General features: G+C 40.3%; 1 protein-coding gene across 7 annotated transcripts in view; it reads right to left on the bottom strand.

The window, feature by feature from the left end:
* The window catches only part of LOC100681194 (protein adenylyltransferase SelO), a 78,517-nt gene that overhangs the window by 16,519 nt on the left and 37,610 nt on the right, over positions 1-24,388 (bottom strand). For 2 of the 7 annotated variants that reach the window (XR_003763798.2, XM_007667758.3), the window contains exons 1-17: positions 23,143-23,592; positions 21,901-22,147; positions 19,046-19,164; positions 17,816-17,944; positions 17,282-17,346; positions 17,143-17,199; positions 16,947-17,045; positions 14,118-14,185; positions 12,763-12,850; positions 10,872-10,941; positions 9,799-9,871; positions 8,540-8,623; positions 5,909-6,038; positions 4,393-4,437; positions 4,195-4,276; positions 3,987-4,079; positions 928-1,007 (exon numbers count right to left, since the gene is read on the bottom strand). Coding sequence is in view for 6 of the 7 variants with exons in the window: in XM_007667758.3 (XP_007665948.2) it covers positions 928-1,007; positions 3,987-4,079; positions 4,195-4,276; positions 4,393-4,437; positions 5,909-6,038; positions 8,540-8,623; positions 9,799-9,871; positions 10,872-10,941; positions 12,763-12,850; positions 14,118-14,185; positions 16,947-17,045; positions 17,143-17,199; positions 17,282-17,346; positions 17,816-17,944; positions 19,046-19,164; positions 21,901-22,132 (1,514 nt within the window). In the remaining variant the exon portion in view is untranslated. Of the gene's footprint in view, positions 1-927; positions 1,008-3,986; positions 4,080-4,194; positions 4,277-4,392; positions 4,438-5,908; positions 6,039-8,539; positions 8,624-9,798; positions 9,872-10,871; positions 10,942-12,762; positions 12,851-14,117; positions 14,186-16,946; positions 17,046-17,142; positions 17,200-17,281; positions 17,347-17,815; positions 17,945-19,045; positions 19,165-21,900; positions 22,148-22,917; positions 22,941-23,142; positions 23,593-24,388 lie in introns of those variants that run through there. The other 5 variants (XM_029077547.2, XM_007667757.3, XM_007667759.4 and 2 more) reach the window with 4 other exon arrangements.

Raw genomic sequence — 24,388 nt, 5'->3', positions numbered from 1 at the left:
CCTGGGAAACACAGAATGCCTACAGCCCCAAGTTCCCACATCCCAGTTAGGATCTGGGGAGGTCTTGGGAGCCTGTTCCCAAAAACTGGGGTCCCTGGGGAGTTTGGAGGCTTGAAGGAAGAGGGAAAAAAAGTCAAATCTGACCCAATTATTCCCTTACTTTGAGTACATCCACAAGAGGCTGGAATAGTTCTGCAACCAACTCAGCCCCCAGAAATGGTCCCAAACTTCTCCTCAGTGATGGAACAATTTTGAGTATTATCCCACCTCATCCATAAGAATACATGAAATAGGGGTTTAGCCAAGGCAGATCTGATCTCCTGGGACTAGGGAAGTGGGTCATTACCACTCAGAACATCCCCCTAAGGCCACCCTCTGTGCAGAGAGTGCTCACTAAAATACAGGTGGAGTACAGAGTTTTGCAATCTGCCTGGTGATTCTGTCAGGTACACACTTGTTTAAATGACAGAATCATGAGGTAGGATGGTGGGGGAGGCTGTGAAGTTCCAGGGGGTGCTCTAGATTGTAAACTCACTGTAGGCAGAGAACGTGTTACCAACTTTGTTGTACTGTACTCTCCCAAACTCTTAGGACAGTGCTCTGCACACAGTAAGCATTCAAATATCACTGATTAATCTCTGCCTTTTTATGCATGTACAATTGGAGAATAGGGCTCAATAATATCTGTATAGAATATTTCAATAAGATGACTTCAAATGCAACAGAGAGGACACTGCAAAAAAATTATATTCATCAGCATTTATTAAGCACCTACTATGTGCAGAGCACCAAACTAAGAGCCTGGAAAACATATAATTGAAATAAAAGTCATGCTTCCTCCCCTCAAAGAGCTATATTGCCAATAAATAGATATGTGTGGTACCCATTTTTGGGGGTGGAGGGGAGGAGGGAGAGAGTATATGTTACCTCTTCAGTCTCAAAAGATACATGGTCACCCAGTCAGGAAAGAGCTTATGTTCTGAAATGTCCTTCAATGCCCAAAATTCCTAAATGAAGAAAACAAAACACAGAAAGAAACAAAAAATCATTTTCAGGAGAAGGCTTTTCTTCTCCTGTTGTTTTCTGGAGTGTTATGTGTGCTTCCTCAACCCTGGTTGAGACCTCTAGGGATCCCCAGGAATGGCTAGCTTGCGGGCTCCACTCCCACAGAAGGGGGAAGATGGGGGAGAAGGAAGAGAGAAAAAAAGAGAGAAAGAATGAAGGGGAAAAGGGTATTTGTTATCTATATTTTATTTCCTATCTCCTGTATATCTGAACTCAAGGAGCAAGATTTTTGGCATATTATGACATTTTCTTCCACCCTAAATTTCCACATTAGTTTAAACACCATCTTGCCCCTGTCCTGCACCCACATTTACTTCTGGGGATTGAAATATCTACCATAAAATCATGGAAAGTGACCCGGGCTCATTCATAAATTAATTAGTAACAAAGACCAAGTGGTTTACAAGGCAAAAGGGAGTCGGCTATTCTCAAGAGAAGATGAGGCAATACGAAGCAAATGAGGTCACAGCAGTTATCTGCTGCTGAGAAATGATCTGAGATATTCTGTTCCATGATCACGGCCTGAACCTCAAACTCTGGTCAGTCACTCTGCAACGTATTTTGCTGACCCCTGGAGCTGTGAACAAGGATGTGAATAGCTCAGTGCAAACCATCACCAAACAGAATGCATGTTTTACTGCAGAAGAGCTATTTAATAACCCACTCTACCCTAAACATACTATGCATGTTAGTAGAAGGATACTGGCCATTAAAATCCTGCAGTGACACTTAGCCACACCCTGGATCTTGATCTAGGAATGGATGGAATATGGTGTACTAAAAATTACTGCTTTCCTCATTCCATCCCTCAAAATGGGCATATCAGAGGACTATCTCAGGTATGCATGACCTTAAGCACCAAACCAAGAAAAAAACTCTAATACAAAGGAATAATACAACTGGGCAAGAGACATCAAAATACTCTGAGAAACAGCTTGGCCTATTGGATGAACCACAGGCCTAGGAGTCAGAGGACCTGAATTCTAATTCCAGCTCTGCCACTTGTCTGCTGTGTGACCTGGGGCAAGTCACTTAACTTCTCAGTGCTTCAGTTAACATCTGTAAAATCTGGATGAAGACTGTGAGTCCCATGAGGGACATGTACTGTGTCCAAACTGATTAACTTGTATCTACCCCAGCATTTAGTACAGTGTCAAGCATATAGTAAGTGCTTAATAAATATCTTTTTTAAAAAAAGAGGTAACAGCCTTACAGAAAGAAGACTGCATTTTTAGCTCTGATGTTGCTCTCTATCTCTAGGTAGTTCACAGCACAAGAGTGAAATCAGACAACCTGATAGAGAGCAGCTCATAGAGATAGGTTCTAGACACACCTGCTCTCGCAAGATTTCCTCGCTTCCTAGTGATGTTTTTTAGATATTGGATTTGAGTCTGGCCGCCCTTTGTCTCAGGCTTCCCAAATTCCCCCAGCAGAGACACACACAACTACTTTGGACTCTAACACTACAGTACTTTGCTATGGTTACTAGGGCATATGCTCCCCCCATGAGGAAAACTAATGCGAAAGAAGTTTTCTGTAACGACGGAGAGAGGAAATGGAAGTGATTCCAAAATATGGCAAGCTGATACCCTTGGGAGATGCTAAAATATGGGTAATCGACAAAGGTCACCATACCACAGGGGTTTGGAAAGTAAGGTGACAACAGCATAATTAATTTGGTGAAAAAGCTCAGAATTAAAACCTAGCCAGGCAAAAAAGTATCAATATTCTGTAGCACCTCAAATACAAAGGAGAGTCCTACTGAAACCTCTGAAATGACAAGCAGATCAATCCGTGGAACCGAGGCAGCCAGTGATGGGATGCCAGCTCTCTGCTAAGTGTTATGGAGTCATGACTTTAACTCATTTATCACTGATGATGGACCAAACACATTACAAACAAGGAAAATCTGCCAAGGTGGCAACAGCATTTCATTGCTCTCCTAAACACATCTTCCACTGCAGGCGAGGCTTTACGAAGTTTTGAGAAACTCTCAAAATATGATCGCATATTCTTCACTGCAATGTCTGAAGGCATCATTAGCAGTCAGTCATAAACACTGGTAAAGCAGCCAGGTTTCCTTCAATTCCTTCAGAAACCTACATGCCAAGTGGGAACTTTACAGACTTCTGCTCAGACATTTCTTCCTCACATGGAACACTGAAACAAATACCACAGAACAGTACTGCAAGAACGTCTTCATAATCTCTATCTTCAAGAAGCTAGGCAAGGGACCTGACTTGGGAAACTACCGAGAAATATCTGAGCTGTTCCAGAAGAGTGTTGTGAGCTGGGTGGGCAACATGAGCCATGATGTGACAACTAAAAAGCCCCATTTTGATTTTCCTCCCCCTACCTGACATTCCCAATCTAGGGTTCTGGGTTAAAATCACCATGGAGCTATCATTTCAGTGGGGAGAAGCAGCGTGGCTTAGTGGGAAGAGTACAGAACAGGGAGTTAGGAGTCATGGGCTCTAATCATGGCTCTGGCTCTTGCCTCCTGGGTGCCCTTGGGCAAATCACTTAATTTCTCTGTCCCTCAGTTTCCTCATCTGCAAAATGGGGATTAAATAACTGTTTTCTCTTGCCATTGTGAGTGAGCTGACTTCTCTGTATTTACCAACATTTAGCAGAAGGTTTGGTACATGATAAGTGCTTAAAAAATACCAAAGCTATTACAGTAGATCCACGAACAACCAACTCACAGTATAAAGAGAAGAAACTGGAATTACTCATTGCACTAGCTTCTCATGAGATTTATCTCAAAAACAAGTTATTTAAATGTAAAAACAGATTTATTCCACTGAGAATCTACAGTCATTATATTTCTTGAATTTAATATTCCAGTCGCTCTAAAATCAAAGGGCAATAAGTCTTCTTAAAATTGAATTATGAAACTACGAAATGTCATGCATTAATACCTGAGGAATGTTGAGCTCCTGAAGCTGCTCCTGAGTAATTTCACTGAGCTGCCGAAATGTCATTGTAAAATCAGCTTTCGTCTCTTCCATGAGCTAATGAAAACAATTAGATTTCTATTAATTGCAGTGAAAATGTTTTTCTTCGCTCATGTAAATTCTTCCATAAAGTCGCGTAAATATTAGAAAATGCACAAAAAAATTCACTCACTCGCAGAAGAAATGCAATCAAATAACCATCACCTTTCCTCTCTCCAAGGAAACCCAATTTGGCTTTGAAGAGCTCCTTAATTCTGAAAGTAAGACAGTAACTGTAATTTATTAAGAACAACACTAAAAAGAATTATTCCCTAGGGCATTTTATAGTTCAGGCTTGTTGCAAAGTTCTGTATTCAGAAATATTACCTACCTTTTATTATAAAGATCAGGATATTTCTCAAGAATCTGGACAGCACTGGGGGAATAAAGAAGACATTTAAACCCAGTTGTACAATTAACCTTTAAATACTAGCTAAGCTTTAAAATAAATGAGCCCTATTATTTAAAATAAATGGGCCCCTGAGAGCTAGAAGGAGAAAGTAGTCTTCCCTTCCCTTATTTTTCATACAAGAAAGTTACACATATTTTGTTTATGCCTTTGGAACATTGCTGTAAGTGGAGAATCATTGCCTTCTACTGCAATCTACCCCAGGCCAGTGGAGAAGAGACCAGAAGAGAAGCTAAGAGGAGGTAACCACGCTGACAGTGGAATCACTGTGTCTGTATGCTCACCATCAGAAACTTGGCCCAAAAATGCACTAAGACTCTGTCTACAGTGCCTGCATAATGGTACTGGCTGGCATCCTTCTACTAGGCACAGCACAAGATGACACATTTTCTCCTCACAGTTAAGCTCACATGAGTATCCCTACATGGATAAAAAGTACAGGTCCCTTCCTATGCAAAGGAAGGGCAGGATCGACTTTTTTTAAACCCTGATTTAAGAGCTTACATGAATAATGGGAGTCTACAGGGGTGCCAAGATCCATTCAGTCATTATTCTAAATTTATGACTTTAATACCTTCTAGTAATTACATACCATTTAGCCTACAGTCAAAACAATTTCCAAAAAGATTTGATATAGTTCAGTTAAAATGATGCAACTAACATATTTCTTCAACTTGCTGAAAGATGCACGAAAAACCAATTGTGCACAAATTAAATAGGCAGCTATCAGTGTTCTTTAAATGATATACTACTCCATAAGCCTCACCTTTTCTGAGGTACAAATCAACAATCATGCTCACTGGCTACAGCTGGCTGCTTTCATTCAATGGAGGGCAAGTGGTACAAATCTCTTAATGAGCTCATGTAGCTCCCAAAAGTTACATGAACATAAAATCTGGTCATACCTTTTTTCATCATATTTTCAGTTATTTCAAAAGGCACGTCACAACCCAAATATTATCTATACATGAAAGGATAATTTCATGTACACACAGTATGAATTTATACGCTAAATGACCATACACTTATCTACTTGTTCTTATAAATTACGGTAGGATGCTTATCAGCCAATATGTCTTGCTTCCACATTAGACTGAAATTTCCTCCATGAAAGGACTTTAACTCAAATTCTATGAATTCCATAGGTTAGAGTGGTGAACTCCATGGGAAATCCTTAATTAGAAGATTATAAGAATTGTTATTGATATTTTCTCCGCATACAAATGCAACTATTTCATTTTTAATTTGAGTTAACTTTTCTGGGTTGGGTATGATTTAGTATACTCTTGAAAATGAATGAAACCACAAAAAATAAGAATGTTTAACTCCCACAGCTTCACCCTACCCAACAACATATGGCAATTATAAAAATGTACTACTATACTGCTCTTACATATACTGCTCATACATTTACCGAAATTAAAAAAAAAATACTCACAGCTGTTTCTGTCCAGGATCCAATAAAGGATTTAGAACTTGTAATAGCTTGTTCAGATTAAACAACCCAACACTGGCCTGATTGCCTATTTTATATCTCCTTTCATCATCAGATGCGTTTGGAACAAAATCTGTTTAAAATTAACGATTTCAGTTTCAAATAGGATAATTGGAATATACTACTACTATGTTCATTTTTTTATGTTTCTTCAGTAAGCTAACAGAAATCCTCCTGCTATTAAATGCTTAACAGACTAAGTCCAAACATGAAAGATGTGTTTATACAGAAGGAATAGCCTAATTCTAATATTTGCCAAAGAAAGGAAAACAATTTTTGACTACTGTTATCCTGCTTTGAAGCAAAACAAACTCCGACGTTTAAAGGCCAATTTTTGTGATGATTAAAATAAATAATGTTATAATTAAAGAAAAGGCAAAGCAAATATGCATGTGAATTCTGCACTGCTGAATCAACAATATTTTTCAAATGCTATTTTCTAAGAGATAAATACCTAAGACACTACAAATGTCTGAAAGTAAGATTTCTTTAATGAATATGAAACTCTCTAAAACACACATAACCTTTGGCATGTCAAATACTGAATACAAAAGACATAATTCCATCTCTAAATCAAAAAAGAAATCTGCTTTCTATCTCATGGTTCATTGTTGCATTGAATACAAAGCAAACAGTATTTCATGTGGGAGTTCTTCATTATAATTACTGGGCGAGAGAACTCTGAATTCTCATTTCCCATATAATGCCAGCAGTTGTGACAATTTCAAAGATATGATAAAGGATGACACGTAATTTAGAAATGGCTTTGCTTAAGGCATGTTTTCATTTTGAATTTTTACCTAATTTGAGGCACTGCTGTTACACCATCTGGGAAAATGATATAGCTCTGGGTGTGAGGGTTGTCTGCAAATTGTTTTGTTGGAACTTTGGTAAGATGAGTTTCCATTTCTTTTACTTCAATCTGTTCTTTTAAATGCTTATATTTTCATATTTGTGTAAAGGTATTTTGAACTTTAGGAGCATTTCCTCTTTTACCCAGAATCATCATCTTTGTCAACAAAATCATTGCCTGGTAAAATGCTGGATTCTACAGGACTTTTACACAACCTGGAAAAGGTATGGTCCTTCCCAGAAGCAAATAATTTAAGGATAGAAATTGTTTTTGCCTATTATATTTGGCAATCTTGTATTCATTTATCTCTTCAATTAGATTGCAGACTTCTTAAGGGTGGGAACAAAAATATTTGGCTTCTTTTGCAAGCTTCCCAAGGGCCAAGTCCACTGTTCCACTTACAGAATTGGTTAATCAGTGGTATTTATTGAGCTCTTATGGTAAACAGAGAACTGTACTAACCATGTTCCCTGCTCACAAAAATCTTACAGTCTAGAGGGGGAGAAGGCCCTCAATGACTGCCCTTGATAAAAGTGATTTCGGAGAGCTAGGAAGAAAAATGCAACCATGCCTCTTATGCAGATATGAGCACATAGGAGGTGGGTGGAAGGGGTATCCATTATCATCTACCTTCTGCGTCATCCATGTACCCTTTGGGCTCTTGGTATTGACCCCACCCTCAGCACTTACATACATCTCTGTAATGTATTTATATTAGACTGTAGACTCTACACCGTAAGCTTCTTGTGGGCAGGGAATGTGTCTACAAGCTCGGCTGTATTGTACTCTCCCAAGTCTTCCGTACAGTGCTCTGAACACATTAAGCGCTCAATAAATATGACCGATTGATCGAATGTTACAGTTCCTGCTCTTGGGGGTGCTTACAAACTGCTTAAGACAGGATATTTCGATGACACACCCTAGGAACCCCAGGGCAACTTTAAAGGCTCACACGACTCCCCCAGGTGAGCAATCATATTTATTGACTGCTTACTGTGTGTAGGGCACTATAATAAATGCTTGGGAGAGCGCAACACAATATAGCAGACACATTCCATGTCCACAACAAGCTTACAGTCTAGAGGGGGAGGCAGACATTGATATAAATAAATTATGGATATATACATAAGTGCTGTGGGAACAGCTGGCGATAGTAAATAAAGAGAGCAAGTCAGGGTGACACAGAAGGGAGTAGGAAAAGAAAAAAAGGGGATCTAGAAGCTCCCATTGAAAATCAAATCCATCAAGGGGTCCCCTCTAGGTTGAGACCTACCCTCTTGTCGTGAGGATCCCTTATGGAGAGCTTCGGGAATCAGGCAGTGGCAGTTCAGTGGCACTGCTCAGCAGGATGCCAGAAGTACAGAATGGGGATCTGTCCACTATTTTGTGGACACTATTGAAACCATAAGGTGTGATCTCCCCAAATTCTCTTCCTCACCTTTCCTCCATTCCTAAATCCACTCATCTTTTCACAGATCTCCAGATATCTACCCCCTCCTCTATGTGCCTCTGATTTGATTCCCTCACCTTCTAAAACCACTTGTTTTCACTCATCTTCTCTCTGATGGACATCATATCTCTCACTCCCCCAGCTTCCCGGCCCCAGAAAGTTTGAAATCACAAGCTCTTGCACAAAGACTACAGCTTTTTCACCCAGTATTAAATTTACGGTTATAATTTTGCAGAGATAATTAAACTATAAATAAGCACAGCATACATACTTGGATCGTAGGATTCCATAAAACCAAAAGGACCATAATCTATTGTAATGGACAACAAACTGAAGTTATCAGTATTACAAACGCCTAAATAGTAAGAGAATACAGTAATCAATTGACATGCATTCAGAATAGGAAATTTTATGTTTTAGAACAGTTCACTATGTGCAGAAACAGATTAAAACGTAGTATTTAAAGTAGAAGTTTGTGAAATTGGTTAAATTTCTTTTAATGCACTATCTAATCAATCCAGATTCAGACTGTTTCTTTGTTTCACAATCAAAAACATCTAGCTCTTGGTACAGGCTGCTCCATTATCCAAGAAACGGTGCTACCATATGTCCTCCTTCATTGAAGCACAACAGTTTACTATTTGATTAAAACTGAAAGGCGGTAGAAAATATAAGTTAATACTCTTAGATGGAGCAAATCTATAGATCCAAAGCTGAAAGCAACAGTGCTGAAACATCTACTATAATAAAATATATTAATAGACTTTTGCTAACCACTGAAACTTCTGGCAAACTACACCCAAAGAAGGATTGTGCAATATTTTCTATATGAAATATCTTTAAAGTAACACTTCATCTGAACCAAAACTTGTTCTCTAATGTAACACTGAGTTCATTTCTTCAGATTTTTGAAAGACAAGGAAATACGCTGGATGGCACAAAAGTGCTGTAAATACACACATCATCAGATTCTAAATTATAACATTTCATCACAGTCCCTCAAATTTACATACTCTTTAAACTATGGAGGAACTGAAGTCCATGCAGCACATGATTTAGTTTAATAAACAGTATGGAAAAAAAAACGGTTCATAATAAAATCCAAGATTGGCAAGAAGCTAAAATACCAAAATTTCACCCTCTTTCAAAAGCTGCTCTGCATTCTATCTTCTTGCATGCCTCCCTCTGTCCTGGTTTCGGTTTGTTAGGTTCTTTTCTCGCTTTCACCTGACCAATACTAGGAGGAGAAAATCACACCTGATTTGCATTTAGCTGCAAACTCTTGAACTTCAGGGATTTAAAAAAAAACAACCAAATACACCCATTTCTGCTTGCAATTGGAAGATGGTCTCTTCCTCAGTAGGGCACTATAACTCCACCACCTTCCTCTTCATTTCTCAGATTCTTCTGTTGCATAGTAACTGGGGAAAAGCCCATTGGAATAAATAAAGAAGTCAACCTCTTTACAAAAAACAACTTTTTGAGTTCTTAAGATCAAACTGTCATAAAAATGCTCAATAGTTAACTTACCATGAGCAAAACCCACAGACATCCATAAAGCAATAAGACTTGTGGTTTCAGACACAACAGCCGAGAAAAAATCCTGAAATAAAATATTGGAATCTTTTGTTCGGTTGAGGACAGTGCTCAAGTGCTTAGTACAGTGATTTGGACACAGTAAGTGCTCAATAAATACAACTGAATATATATAATTCTTGAATTCACAACTACAAATGGGCAGAGAGAATATAAGAATATTCCAAGATGACTTGATCTATGAAACCTTAAAAGAAACTAAGATAATTTAGCCTGGAGAAGTGAACACTAAAGAGACTATTTAATAACAGTTTTCAAATCCATAAAGGGCTCCTACACAGCTAGTGATGAATGGCTTTTTTCCACCTTCACTGAGTATGGGATAAACCCACAGATTATTTAGGCTAACTCTACAGAAGAATTATCTGAGAAAAAGGGTTAAACATCAAAATAAGTTACTGAGGGAAGTTACTCTTCTCTGCAAGTCTTTAAAAGGCAGAGTAGTTTACTACAACACATTTGGTGGAGACAGATGGATTACATATATGATCAAAATCCCTTACACTCCTTTAATTCCAGATAATGGAAGTACTTATGTATTTAAGGTACCTTCTAATATTAGGCATATGGGATATATTAAACTAATAAACTTCTCCATAAGTGCATAAAGATACAACAATCTTCTGCATTTATGACTAATATGAAGCATTAGAAAAATGAAAATTCCCTTTAAATGGAGTAAGATTCCCATACAGTGACCATATTTTTTTGGTTTCTCTTAATCTTAGATGCATAGGGATTTGCGTTATTTGAGGCAACCGGAAAGAGTAAATGTACCTAACATTTTGAACAGTTGTGAAAATTGATATATTTAGTTATAAATGTTTTTCTATTTGTACCTGTCTTCTGAACAGATATCTTGCATATCTTCCTATATAATTTTCTAATTTGAAAGACAAATTCTATATGATTTCCCAAGAACTCCATGATCCCCGCACTCTTTGAATACAATTTTATAAAACTAAGGAATACATCAGAAGTTATTCTACATTTGTTTAAAAACTTACCAAGTAGCTGTTGTGATCATTCACATCTACTGAAGTAAAATGTTCCTGTATGACAAAATCTAATAATGTCCTGAAAAAAACCCAATAGTTCTTCAGTTAGCAATGGAATTGGGAATGGAATTTCAAACATCAAACCATTTCAACTCACGACACCATCAAAATTTAATGGTAGAAAAAAAAAGACAGAGATCCTTACAATTCCCTGCCAACTTCAGGGAATATTTCTTAGTCCCTTATCATAATGCCAATAACAACAAAAGAAGTCTTGGACTTGAGATCCTATTTTTTTGATATTTGTTAATATACCACAGTGCATCAAGCACTGCGTCAAGCACTGTGTGTCAAACACTGTCCTAAGCGCTGGGGTAGATGCAAGTTAATCAGGCCAGATATTTGTCTCTGTACAACCTGGGGCTCATAGCATAAGTACAAAGGAGAACAGGTGGTGCAGGATTGGAACCCAAGTCCTATAAAACCATATTTGATTTAAGCTTTCAAGAAGCAAATGTGAACCTACAAAATAAGGCACAGTGTAATGGACAGAGCATGGGCCTGGGAGTCACAAAGTCATGGGTTCGAATCCAGGCTCCACCATCTATGTAATCTTGGCCAAATCACTTCACTTGTCCGTGCCTCAGTTAACTCTTCTGTAAAATGGGGATTGAGACTATGAGCCCCAAGTGGGACAGGGACTGTGTCCAAACTGATTTGCTTGTATCTACCCCAGTGCTTAGTACAGTACCTGGCACACACAGCTACTAAGCGCTTAACAAATACCATAAAAATAATTACTATTACTATCCCAGATAATTAGGTGTCAAACACTTTTCTGTTCCAGTTTCTCTTCCTTGACATTTGGACCAGAAAAATTCACACCATGACAAGAATTCTAGTCCAAGGTTTTGCCAAAATGATGATAAAGCCACATTACATTGAGGGCGTAGAGAGAGAGGATTCCCCACAATTTACACCTTGTTATGGCACAACCAGTTTATAGCCCATCATGAAAAGCAGTTAGGCATTCCCTAACACTCTCTTCTGGCAATGGGAGCACTGAACAGTACTTGTGGTTGAAAAGGTCAATGATGGAAGTGCCTGAGTCCTGATACTTAACTGCTGCCTCATGTGATGCTAATCCCTAGAGCACTACAGAGCCCCCATGGAAGTGGTAGGAATAATTAATTATTCAACTCCTTCTTGGTGCAATGTACTGTACTGGGTATTTGGGCAGGTTTACAGTGAGAATTTAAACAACAAATATTAATCACTTTCCGGTCTCTACTCTTATAAACAGAGGAGAAAATAAAAACTCTCCACGTATCCTTACTTATAAACACGAGTTATGTCAATTTTGCATGTGTTACCAGAATTTATCATTTTGACTCTTAAGGTCCATTAAATTTCTTATCTATGAAAACTGCATTTTTGCTGGCAACATCTGGAAGGTGGTGTATGCAATTTGTTAACTCCTGAATAAATATTTTATCACTCATGATTAATCTTTTTACTTCAGATTTACACAAACATAATGAGATTTAGTTAGCAATAGAGTACAGGTCTTTCTCTTTGCATGGGTTCTTTTTGGATAGATTTGCAGTTACACGGGATTTTTTAATACCCAAATGTTGCAAAGCAAATATTGGCAAGTGTGTAGAATTTGCTGCCATGGTTGCCTTGCTCTCCCAGAAGGGCCCACAATATCCAGTCTGGATAGTTGGATTCACTACATTGTAATATTGTAAAATTCCATAACTGTGACTTTTGTCTATATCAAATCTTTTTTTTGTTTGATGAATCTGACATAAATATTATAAAAGGGAATTATAAATTACTTAACTTCAGGTCTATACATATTCAAATGTTTCCTAACCCATTATAAGAAACATCTTACCTTAATAAATCCTTTTCCCCATAATGAGCCAAAATTTCTAATGATCCAATACGAAACCATGATTTTGCAATACGCAGGACTACTGCACCTTAAAGATAAAATATATTTGCTCAGAATGTCTTAATGATAGGAGTTCTGTAGAGCAAATGAACTTGTTTAAATACCTTGAAAACTATTTTTAAAGCAAGAATGCAAAAATCTGGATTTCTCTGAAAAATGACTGGCACACTAAATTTTTTGTCATTTTTTAAAATAGAGAAATGTAATTTGTACACAGGGTATACAATGGCTTCATACCATTACCCTGTTTTATTTCAAATGGCAAGTGGACAGGCACATATAGTATAACCTATTACATCAATTAAAAGTATATAACCACAAAAAACAACCACTTGGAGTGGTTCTTACCAGAAAGAGAGGCTATATATCCTCCTCCCCTAACCGCCACAATACAAAGCATTTTGTCAATCATTGGTATGCATCAATCAATGGTATTTGAGCACTTACTATGGGCCCAGCACTATACTAAGCATTTGGTGGAGATACAACAGAATGAGCAGACACATTTCCTGCCCATAATGAATTTACAGTCTAGAGGAGGAGACAGACGATAATTCAAATAAACAAATAAGCAAGAAGTAATTATGTACTAACTGATGCAATTTTGGTAAAAACCAGTTTTACGTAAGAACTGTGACTGTTTCCATCACCGGATATTTGGATAAATGAATGAAAAGTAGTTGGGCCCAACTACTACATCAGACCCTTTGCTTCTGCCCATTTTTCCCCCTATATCTGAGGGGTTTCTTCAGATTATTTCATAGTAGACTTGGTCTGACAACCAGTTTGGATAACTGAGGTTCTGTTAATTAGCTTTCCAATGTACTGAATTTTCTTTCCCAAGAGTTCCGAAAGACAACGATTCCTCTTGTACATCATGACCTCCTAAAGGTACACCATAAATCCCTTTCAAAACTTTTTCTTTTTCCACTGACCTCTTATCTTCCTGAATGCCACCTGATTATTCTATGGAAACAAGAGGGAGGGCTCCTTTAATTGATCTATTCTCATTTTTTGTCCAAGAATTAACCTGATTGTTACCCTAAAAGGGCAATCTCATAAAGAAATAACATTCTTGACTTCTTGAAATAACCAATTAAAAAACTTGAGAAGGTTATTTTCCCTTGCTAGAAAAACAATGCTAAAAGAATAAATCTAAAAGAACTATTCATTTAAATATGTTTGTATATTTTAACTGCTTGACATATAATTTGGGGGAATGTTGAAAAACCTCTTTTATCTCTAAAGAAATGAGTCTTAATTTTGCAGAAATATTTTTCAAATCATCTCATTACCTCTTTCTTTTCCTCTGTTTCCATTGTAGAATTGATCTCTCCATACATCATCATAACTAACAACTAGGCTGCAGACAAAAGAGAATTAAAACACGCCAAGTTACATTTTAACCAAAATATGTGACAGTTACTCAATGGAAAGCCCCACTATTTTCACAGAATGTGTCATAGAAGAAAGTACTAGTGCCATCAGTGTGGAGAAATCTGTAGGCCACACATCAGTCTTTTTGGTCACATGGCTGCTCATAGACAGTTTCACTCATCTGCAAGCAAGAATTAAAAATTAAAGATGAGAGGAAACTGAATAAATTAAAGGCAGTCCTCAATTTACAACATTTTAAGAAAAATGAACTGACTTACAATGTTTCTACATTTACACTCTGTTTAAGCTCTACAAAACAACAATTTCAACTTTTATAATACAAGTCTCCCTTAAGGCTCTATTCCCAGGTACAGCCTACAGTGCAGTACTTTATCGAGATGGAAGGGAACACAGAAGAGTCTCAGGGAAAAGAGTCAACAATTTTCAAAACCGCAGCAGAGGACTGAGAAGGAAGGGGAGGAAAGCTTAAAGAGGGCAAGGGGAAAAGGGATGCTTCCCAGTCACCAGGCAGAGTCACTAAGGAAGGCTGACATCCATTTTACTTCCTAAGAAAAGACAGCTACCCTACTGTGGGGGAAATCTCTGACTCAATATAAATTACATTTAATGTCATCATATTACTTATCTACAATTGACTGAATACATAATTCTCAATTTTTATATAAAAAGGTTATCAGCCTTGGTTCAGGATTCAATCCATTATTTACAACTAATGAGAACATAAGTTCCAACTTGTGTTTCTACTTCAAGGCTCAGTTCTGGATCCCTTGCTTTCCCTTTATGCCAACTTTCTTGGAGAATTGTTTGCTCCCATGTCTTCAACTATCATCTCTTTGCGGATGACTCCCAGATCTACCTCTCCAGCCCCAATTTTTCTCCTCCTCTGCAGTCTCACACAACCCCTCGCCTTCTGGACAGATAACTCTTCTTGGATGTTCCATCACCACCTCAAATTTAACATGTCCAAAGGAGAATTCCTCATCTTCCTTCCCCCAACTTTCCCAACAAGGTAGACAATACCACCATCCTCCCTGTCTCAAAAGCTCTGTACACAGTAAGCGTTCAATACGATTGAATGAAAAAGCCTATAACCTTGGCATTGCACTGAACTCATTTCCCTCATTCATCCTGTTTATTCAGCCCATCAAAAAAAATCCCGTCAGTTCTACTTTCACAATATCCCTAGAATCTGGCCTTTCCTTTCCATCCAAACTGGTCCAAGCACTTGTCCCATTCTGCCTCAACCTTGCTGATCTCCCTACCTCCAGCCTCCTGGAGCTTACAGACCAAAGGAGGGCACCTTCCTCCTCTTCAAAGCCCTACTCAAGTCGTTTCTCCTCCATGAATCTTTCCTTGATCTTTCATCTCCCTACCCCATTCTCCCTCCCTTCTGAATCACCTATGTACTTGGCTTTTTTTGATACTTACCCACCCCCACCCAAACTACATTTATGTCCATATCCTTATACTCTGCTGCTACCCCTACCCATAATTTAACCTATCTCCATCACTAGGACTGTGAGGTCCCAGAGGACAGGGAACGTGTCTACCAACTCCATTGTACTGCCTTCTGTACAGTGCTCTGTGCACTGAAAGCACTCAATAAATACCATTAATTGATTAAAGATGCAGTTTTCAGGAAACAATTTTTCCTAAATTTAAGGACAGCCTTTACAAAAAGGTTGTCATGCCACTAAGCAATAATCCCCTTTCTCCTGAAGAAGATAACCTATTTATAAATAAGCAGCCACCACATTTATTGAATAAATTGTGTGCAGAGCCCTGGACTAGACACCCAGGAACATAAGTGAAAGGCAGGTTCCCTGGCCTCGAGAAGCTTCAGTCTAATAGAGAAATAAGACATCAACTGCCAAATATACAAAAGATAAGTAGAAGTATAAGCATAAGTGAAAGGTAATTGAGTGATTAAATATTTCGATATAAATGTGAATGCTATCCAGAAGTCAAAATATGGGTTCTGTTAAAAAACAGAGCACTTTATACCTTTCAGCCATCTACATACCCCTAAGAACTTCTAAAACAATGTGTTTTATTAATAAATCATCCCCTGAACACTTATAGAATGCAGTTTGACTCTTACAGAAGTAAAAAAAAAAGTGGCAATTCCAAACCTGTTCTCCCTCCTACTTAGGCTGTGAGCCCCACGTGGGACAGGGAATGTGTACTGTTTGATTACCTTTTATCTACCCCAATATTTAGCATGCGGTTTAGCACACAGTAAGCACTCAGTACATACTAAGCATTTAATACCAATTTTTCATTATTATTATTATTGTTAAAATGATTATTGTTAAGAACTGGATACCAAAGCAGTAAGAGTACCATAATGGAATGGATAACATCAAAGAATAGTTGAAACCACAAAATCAGAGTTCCCAAGTATGCTCAGGTTCAATGCCAAGCCAAGTCCTTATGCAACTATCAGTACAAAGCACCTCTGGGCTCTGCCTCTGTCTCTGGGCTCAGATGCCACGGTGGAGAGGAAAGGGTGTGATATTTGGCTCCCTTACTCTAAACTTTGTGCCTCCTCTTTTTGTGGCTCCCTTCTGCATTAAAGATAACTGCACTTATATGATTGTCCATGGAAAAGAAATCACTGTGGTACTCATTTGCTGTTTTCCTAGACTTCATCATTTGGTCCCAAAACCTGTCTTTGGTGGATACTCTGATGGTTTAAAAAAAAATAAAAACAACCCAACACATACCTTACAGCTCTGCTTGTTGGAATCCCAAGATAATGCATGGCCTCACTACCTAAAAACTCTCTCACCGAGGAACGAAGCACAGCTCTTCCATCACCATTTCTAGAAAAATAAAAATAAAAGGATTTAGTTGGATTTTTCTACTCAAAAAGAAACAATTTAATTAAATCTTTCTGAGCTGGAAGCCCCAAGCAGATACCTTGAGTATGGGGTCCTTCCTGAGCCTTTTAACTGGAGTTCCCATTGCTCACCATGCCTGCCAAAATAACACCAATATATTTAAATACATCTTTGTTTAGTCAAGAGAAACCAAATCCCGGCTACAGAAAAGATGGTACCTGTTGGTGTAAATGCCAATAAGATGGGCTCTTCCATCCCCAAGCTGTCCTGCCCAGGTTCCAAACTAAGAAAAATGATAATCAAAAAGTTATTTTCCATAGATTTAACATTATTGGTAGTACTGATAAGTAAAACCTTGATTGATATTAATTTCAGTTTCAAGATAAGTCTAGAAAGAGTCTCTTGCCTTCCTAGGTTTTGCAATCTACACAGATCTGATTGTATAGCAACTCCCTAGAGAGGCCCAAATTCTCTTTGTGCAACTCTCGCAATCTTGCGGAATCAAGCTATGACCACAAATGAGGTACATGATCTCAGTTTTTCCAACTAAATTATACATGTTTTATGATAGTTTAAAAATATTGTGCTCAATTCCTGGTATGCTAATATTAAGATGAAGCAATTAATAAGCAATTACTTCAGGTCTTGAAAAGTAATTCCCCTTTAGGTCTCACTGGCTGCCTATAAGGAAAACTGAAAATCAAGTCTACGACTGAAAGTTTTATTTTATACAATGGGAACGATGGAGTTACCTGATGACCTCCATATCTGTGGGCCAGTGGAATAGATTCCGACACTATTTTCCCACCACTTACGAGTTGTATAAAATCATCTGTCTTGGAGATCGATACATCAAGATCTAAAATGTCTTCCAAAACTTCCTGTGGGGGAAAAAAATAGTATTTTCTTAGAAATTAGGTGATATATCAACAAAGTGAAATGAGGCAAAAGAACATGACAACCATTCCCTTAGATTTAGTCTATTACAGTGATAATAATAATTGCGGTATTAGTTAAGCACTTACTATGTGCCGAACACTGGGGTAGGTACAAGATACCCAAGTGAGAAACAGTTTCTGTCCCAGATGGGGTTCTACAGTTCTAGTCAAAGATATTTGTCTCTCTTTGTATAGTTGCCATTAATAACCAGAAAGCCTTAATAAAATTAAGGGCCTGCAACTGTCCTATCTTTAAGTACCTTGAATTAGGCTTATCAAAGCACCCACTTTTCTTCCACCAGAAAGAGCACAGAATATAATATTTTTGAAAGTTTCTGCTATGATCGAGGGCAAAAATATTACAATTTCTACCTGCAGAGTTGTGCTGGGTGGTTTCTGCACCTGAGACACAACACCGCTCTGTGCACCATCCTCGCGCCCCTTAGCCTTTGACAAAAATTTCTTAAATCACCCTGGGCTGCACACAACTTCTACACCACTGCAACTAATTCAGCCCCCACCCCCTTTTCTCAGTGTGGGGGTGGCGGCGGCAAGAGGAGTGAAACTGAGGTTACTTGTTTGCACCCGGGGCGGGGTTGTATACCTTTGGCTGATGTCAATGTCAGGCCACTTTAAGCACAACTTTTTCCTACCAAGATATACACTCTTATGAAAGTCAAAATCAGCAAATTTGCCATTTTAACCTTACATTCAGCCTTTTTAAATTAAAATAGGATCATTCAGATCTTGGCAAATAGGAATTTTTTTGGAGATTGGCATAAGATGAGTGTTTCACCCATTTTTCTTTTTCCTTCAAACTATTAATGCTGAATCCAGCAGACCTTAAATGAAAGTATGGTATTATCCATTATTCATAATCACTGTGGATTTTTGATTTTCAATAATTTTGCTTAAGTCAGTTCTAAAGGCAGAAAGTGATCGGATGCACCTAATTATGCAACTAAAGTGATCTCTTTTTATCCAAGAGATAGTGACACTGGGGCACATTTTATTCGGTGATCTTCAAATATAATTACGGCTAACCTTTGAAACTGCTGCCAGATGTACTCTTGATTGGAAAGGAGTAGGATAGACAATGGAAAAAATGCAGTGTTTCACTTCACGTACATAGTTTTCTCCAATAGGATCTATTGGCAAGATTCCTGGGGGGGAAAACACCTTCTTTAAGTGAACTGCTTAGTTTATAAAAATACCAATTAAAAAAACAACCTTAAAATAAAATTACTGTACAACTTTAGCACAATTGAACTCAGCCAGAGTCTGATAAAAAGTAGGCTAGTCAGGGCCAAAAAAATTAGACTGTTTGCCTGGTCTCAGACTATCCCCTTCACCCCACAACCTTCCTTTTTACAGCATTCGAAGGCTGGAGAGGCAGTGATGCTGCCACAGCTGAGGCCCTATCATGAATCCTGTCCTCATGGGCTGCTGGGACTACTGTCTGGTTGTCTCCAAGGGCGATTTGCAGTTGCAAATCCACCCCCCTCACCATGAACAACACTTCTAAACTGTTAAAAACTGCTTAACTGCTAATACACAATTAAACAGACCCAAAACGCGAGCCTGGAGTTGTCATTTGTCTTCTTTTACAAATGAAAATATTTACCATGATGGCATTCTAGGCCAAAAGTGCTGCAAAATTTAGAAAACAAAAAGCTACAGAAAGACCAATAGCAAGAGAGTTGTTTAAAAACACAACTGTGCTCCTGATTTGATTTAAATTTCACCTAGATTTTAAAGACCTCAATAGATATTAAGCAGCAGCAGGCCTGGGAGTCAGAATGACCTAGGTTCGAACCCTGGGTCCAGCACTTGTCTGCTGTGTGACCATGGACAAGGCGCTTAACTTCTCTGTACCTCAATTCCCTCATCTGTAAAATGGGTATTAAGACTGTGAGTCCCACGTGGGACAGCGACTGTGTCCAACTTGATTAGCTTGTATCTATCCCAATGCTTAGTAAATGCCTGGCACACAATAAGTGTTGAACTAACACCATAAAAAATTGTACATTATGACAACAATGTTAGGTTGCAAACTCCCAAAAGATAAGAATGGTATCTTTCACTTAGTTTGCATTTTCCCAAGCACAAAACAGAGTAGAGTCTGCATCCCTTAGGCACTCAATACTGATGATGATAAAAATAGCAATTCTTTTCCAAACAAAAAGTTGTCACAACCTACTGAAAAAATAAGGTAGGAAATTCTGCATAACAATTTAAGTTATGGCTGCTTCACAACAAATAACTACAGTTGGAAATGTGTTTTCACAAAGACTAAAAGAAATCCACACTTGGTCAGAGCAACTGTCAACCAGCCCACAATTCTGTCTCATCAGGAACACCAAGAGTGCTTGGCTGAAATAGCTGGTTTCCTTGACCATTCTCAAGTTAGGGATGCAGCATCTAACATCTCTATTTTTTCCTCCATAATAGTCCATTATGGCCTTCTTTGCCACTCATTTCCCTAAACCCTTTTTAAAATCTCTTGTCATTTTCTGCCTGCAAATGTTCTGTCGATCACTTCTACACCCGCTTTATGAAAAATGTTTTTCTTTCATCTGTTCGGAACCTAACATCTTCAAGCTTCAAAGGATATTGTCCTTTACTCCTGGTGTTAGTGATGGGATTAACAATTTAAGGTTCACTCTGTCCCTTCCCCTTTCAGCTTTTGTCTTTATAAACCAGTGCTTTAATTTTATTTCCATCTATCTTTATGTGACAATTAAATGAAGATCCACAACTGTTCTGTTTTGGAATATTTAGAAGCAATTTATACATGGAAATTTTTGGTAAAATACAAGGAATTAAAATTCTTAATGACAAATAATGATTACTACTTTACTCAATAGGTGAGATGAGCTCTTCAATTATACTTCTGAACCCTGTGATGAGTCCCGTAGACTGTAACGATTGTGGTGAGCAGGGAACACGTCTACCAACTCTGTTGTACTCTCCTCTCCCAGTGTGCTCCGCTCACAGTAAATGTGCAATTAATACCATTGATTAAGCAGTCTTTCCTAAAAGACGCTAAGAGCCCGGGCTTGGGAGTCAGAGGTCATGGGTTCGAATCCCAGCTCCACCGCTTGCCAGCTGTGTGACTTTGGGCAAGTCACTTCACTTCTCTGGGCCTCAGTTCCCTCATTTGTAAATGGGGATGAAGACTGTGAGCCCCACGTGGGACAACCTGATCACCTTGTATGCCCCCAGCGCTTAGAACAGTGCTTTGCACATAGTAAGCGCTTAAATACCACCATTATTATTACAATAAACATCTGAAGTACTATTCACTGATTTTTTAATGAAAATCTATAGTGATCTTAAGATGCCCAGTTGAAAAATAAAGCATCATCTATCATTAATTCTACACCCTGTGTTGTCTATAGTGTTACGACTCTCTTAATAGTGACCTTTAGCCACGTTTGAGGGTGAGAGTAAATATTTTTTGACATAATTCTGTATAAATGATGGGCCTCCTTATGTGAAAGAATAAGCAGGTCTGCATGGCCAGGGTTTGTGAACTTATGCAAATACATTTTAAAGTATTTCCAGTCTATAAAATCTTTGTCCTGATCCATGACAACCCTACCACACCAATCTTCACACATCTTGGAAAATATGGAGAATGGAGAAGAGGGAACAGTCCCTAAGCAAATAAGCCGAATTGTTCATTCCAAGCACTTAGTATAGTGCTCTGCACATAGTAAGCGCTCAATAAATACTATTGAATGAATAAGCCAGCTGCAGTGGTTCTCCTAGGGAAGAGGCTTGTCTGAACCCAGTTGCCCAGTAATAAGTTGTGCATGCTCCGGTGAAGCAGACACATTATTATTACTATTTTTTGCAAAAAAGGATAAAATACAATTTGGCAGTGCCCGGTATACCTAGCTTTTCTGTTGAAAGACTCCATGCATCAAATGACACCATTTTCATTTTCTTTTCACAGTAACCATGGCTGCTGTTCAGTTTACTGACGTAACGAACCTTCAGGTTGACACCTCTGTCAAGGGCGGATTCCAGCAAGGCACAAACGAGAGGGTCCAAACCAAACATCAGCAGGCAAATAAACCAGAGTAGGTGGTAACTGGGGAGCATGATCCCCCCTCTTTCTTGCATATTTCCACCTAAGGGCTTGGAAGAGAGAGAGAAAGGGGTTAATGGCTGCAGAAGTTGGGGATAGCAGAATAATTAATCAGTTAGATGCGGGTTCAAGGCCCAGTTCTGCCAAGACCTGCTGTGTGACCTTGGCTGAACCACTTAATCTCTCTGTACCTTGGCTCAGTGGAAAGAGCCAGGGCTTGGGAGTCAGAGGTCATGTGTTCTAATCCCAGATCCGCCGCTTGCCAGCTGTGTGACTTTGGGCAAATCACTTAACTTCTCTGTGCCTCTGTTACCACATCTGTAAAATGGGGACTAAAACTGTGAGCCCCACATGGGACAACCTGATTGCTTTGTATCTTCCCTAGCACTTAGAACAGTGCTTGGCACATAGTAAGCGCTTAACAAATATCACCATTATTATTACCTGAGTTTCCTCAACTGTCAATCATGTTTACTGAGCAATTACTATGTACCAAGCACTGTACTGAGGGCTTGAGAGAGTACGATACAACAATAAACAGACCCGTTCCCTGTCCACAGTGAGTTTACAGTCTAGAGGGGAAGATGGACATTATTATAATTACAAATATGGACATAAATGCAGTGGGGCTGGGAAGGGAGATAAATAAAGGGAACATGTCGGTAACGCAGAAGGGAGTGGAAGAAGGGTTTGGTCTTTCATCTTCACCTGTGGAGATGAAATACATGCCTTTCCCCTTCCTCACAGGGCTGTCGTGAGGTCTAAAAAGAGGCCATTCGTTCAGTCTTAATAATAATTATGGTATTCGTTAAGCTCTTACTGTGGGCCAAGCGCTGTTCCAAACGCTGGGGTAGATACAAGACTGTCCCCCGTGGGGCTCCCCGTCTTAATTCCCACTTTCCGGATGAGGTAACTGAGGCACCGAGGGAAGCGAAGCGACTTGCCCAAGGTCACACAGCAGAGAAGTGGCAGGGCCGGGATTAGAACCCACGTGCGCTGACTCCCGCTAAACCACGCTGCTTCTCATCCTTTATTAAAGGCTTACTGTGTGCACAGCACTGTAGTAAGCGCTCGGTTGAGCGCGATAAAGCAGCAGAGAGTCGAAAACACGAGCGGGCCGTGGGGGTAAAGGTGCTCCCGAAAAGCAGACGTTGTTAAGCGCTTGGGCCAGAGCGCTGAGGACGATGGCGTCGGGTACTGTGAGAACTTCAAGCTCCTTTTAAAAAGCTCACAGCTGACGGGAGGAGACAGGCCGGCAAAAGACAATGGAGAGAGAAGGGGGGCGGGAGGAAGGGAGGGAGGCGGGGCCGGGGGGCCGTTGGCTGCTGCTCCTTCTTCCTCCTCGGGGAGGAAAGGCCGGACAAGGCGCAGGCCGAGCAGATTGTGGGGATCGGGGGCGTCGGGCCGACCCTGAGGCGGGGCGAACCGAGCGGGGAGGGGACGCCTCGCTCCTCCCCACGGGGACCGGCGCTCAGGGAAAATGGCGCCGGGGACTGTCCCTGCGGGAGGGGGCCGCCCTCGTCCCGCCTCAGACACAGCCTGCCTGCCTGCGCCCCGCCGGCCTCGGCGAAATGGGCCGCCCTCGCCCCGCCTCGCTTTAGGGAAACAGGCCGCCCTCGCTCCGCCTCAGACAGACAGGCTGCCTGCAGCCCGCCGGCCTCAGGGAGACGGGCCGCTCTTGTCCCGCCTCAGACACACGGCCTGCCCTCGCCCCGCCTCGCCTTAGGGAAACGGGCCGCCCTCGCCCCGCCTCAGACAGACAGGCTGCCTTCGCCCCGCCTGCCTCAGGGAAAGGGGCCGCCCTCGTCCCGCCTCAGATACACAGCCTGCCTTCGCCCCGCCTGTCTCAGGGAAATAGGCCGCCCTCGCCCCGCCTCCGACAGACGGCCTGCCCTCGCCCCGCCTCAGACACACGGCCTGCCGTCGCCCCGCCTCAGACAGACGGCCTGCCCTTGTCCCGCCTCAGATACACAGCCTGCCTTCGCCCCGCCGGCCTCAGGGAAACGGGCCGCCCTCGCCCCGCCTCAGCCAGCCAGGCCACCCTCGCTCCGCCTCAGACAGGCCGCCTGCCTTCGCCCCGCTTGCTTCAGGGAAATGGGTGGCTTTCGCCCCGCCTCGCCTTAGGGAAACGAACTGCTTTCGCCCCGCCTCGCCTCAGACAGCCAGGCCGCCCTCGCTCCGCCTCAGACACACAGCCTGCCCTCGCCCCGCCTGTCTCAGGGAAATGGGCCGCCCTTGCCCCGCCTCAGACACAGGACCTGTCCTCGTCCCGCCTCAACCAGGCCGCCCTC

This window comes from Ornithorhynchus anatinus, chromosome 13 (genome assembly GCF_004115215.2).
Source record: "Ornithorhynchus anatinus isolate Pmale09 chromosome 13, mOrnAna1.pri.v4, whole genome shotgun sequence".
NCBI lineage: Eukaryota > Metazoa > Chordata > Mammalia > Monotremata > Ornithorhynchidae > Ornithorhynchus > Ornithorhynchus anatinus.
Note: the sequence above shows the minus strand (reverse complement) of the source record. Positions and strands in the feature narration are given on the sequence as shown.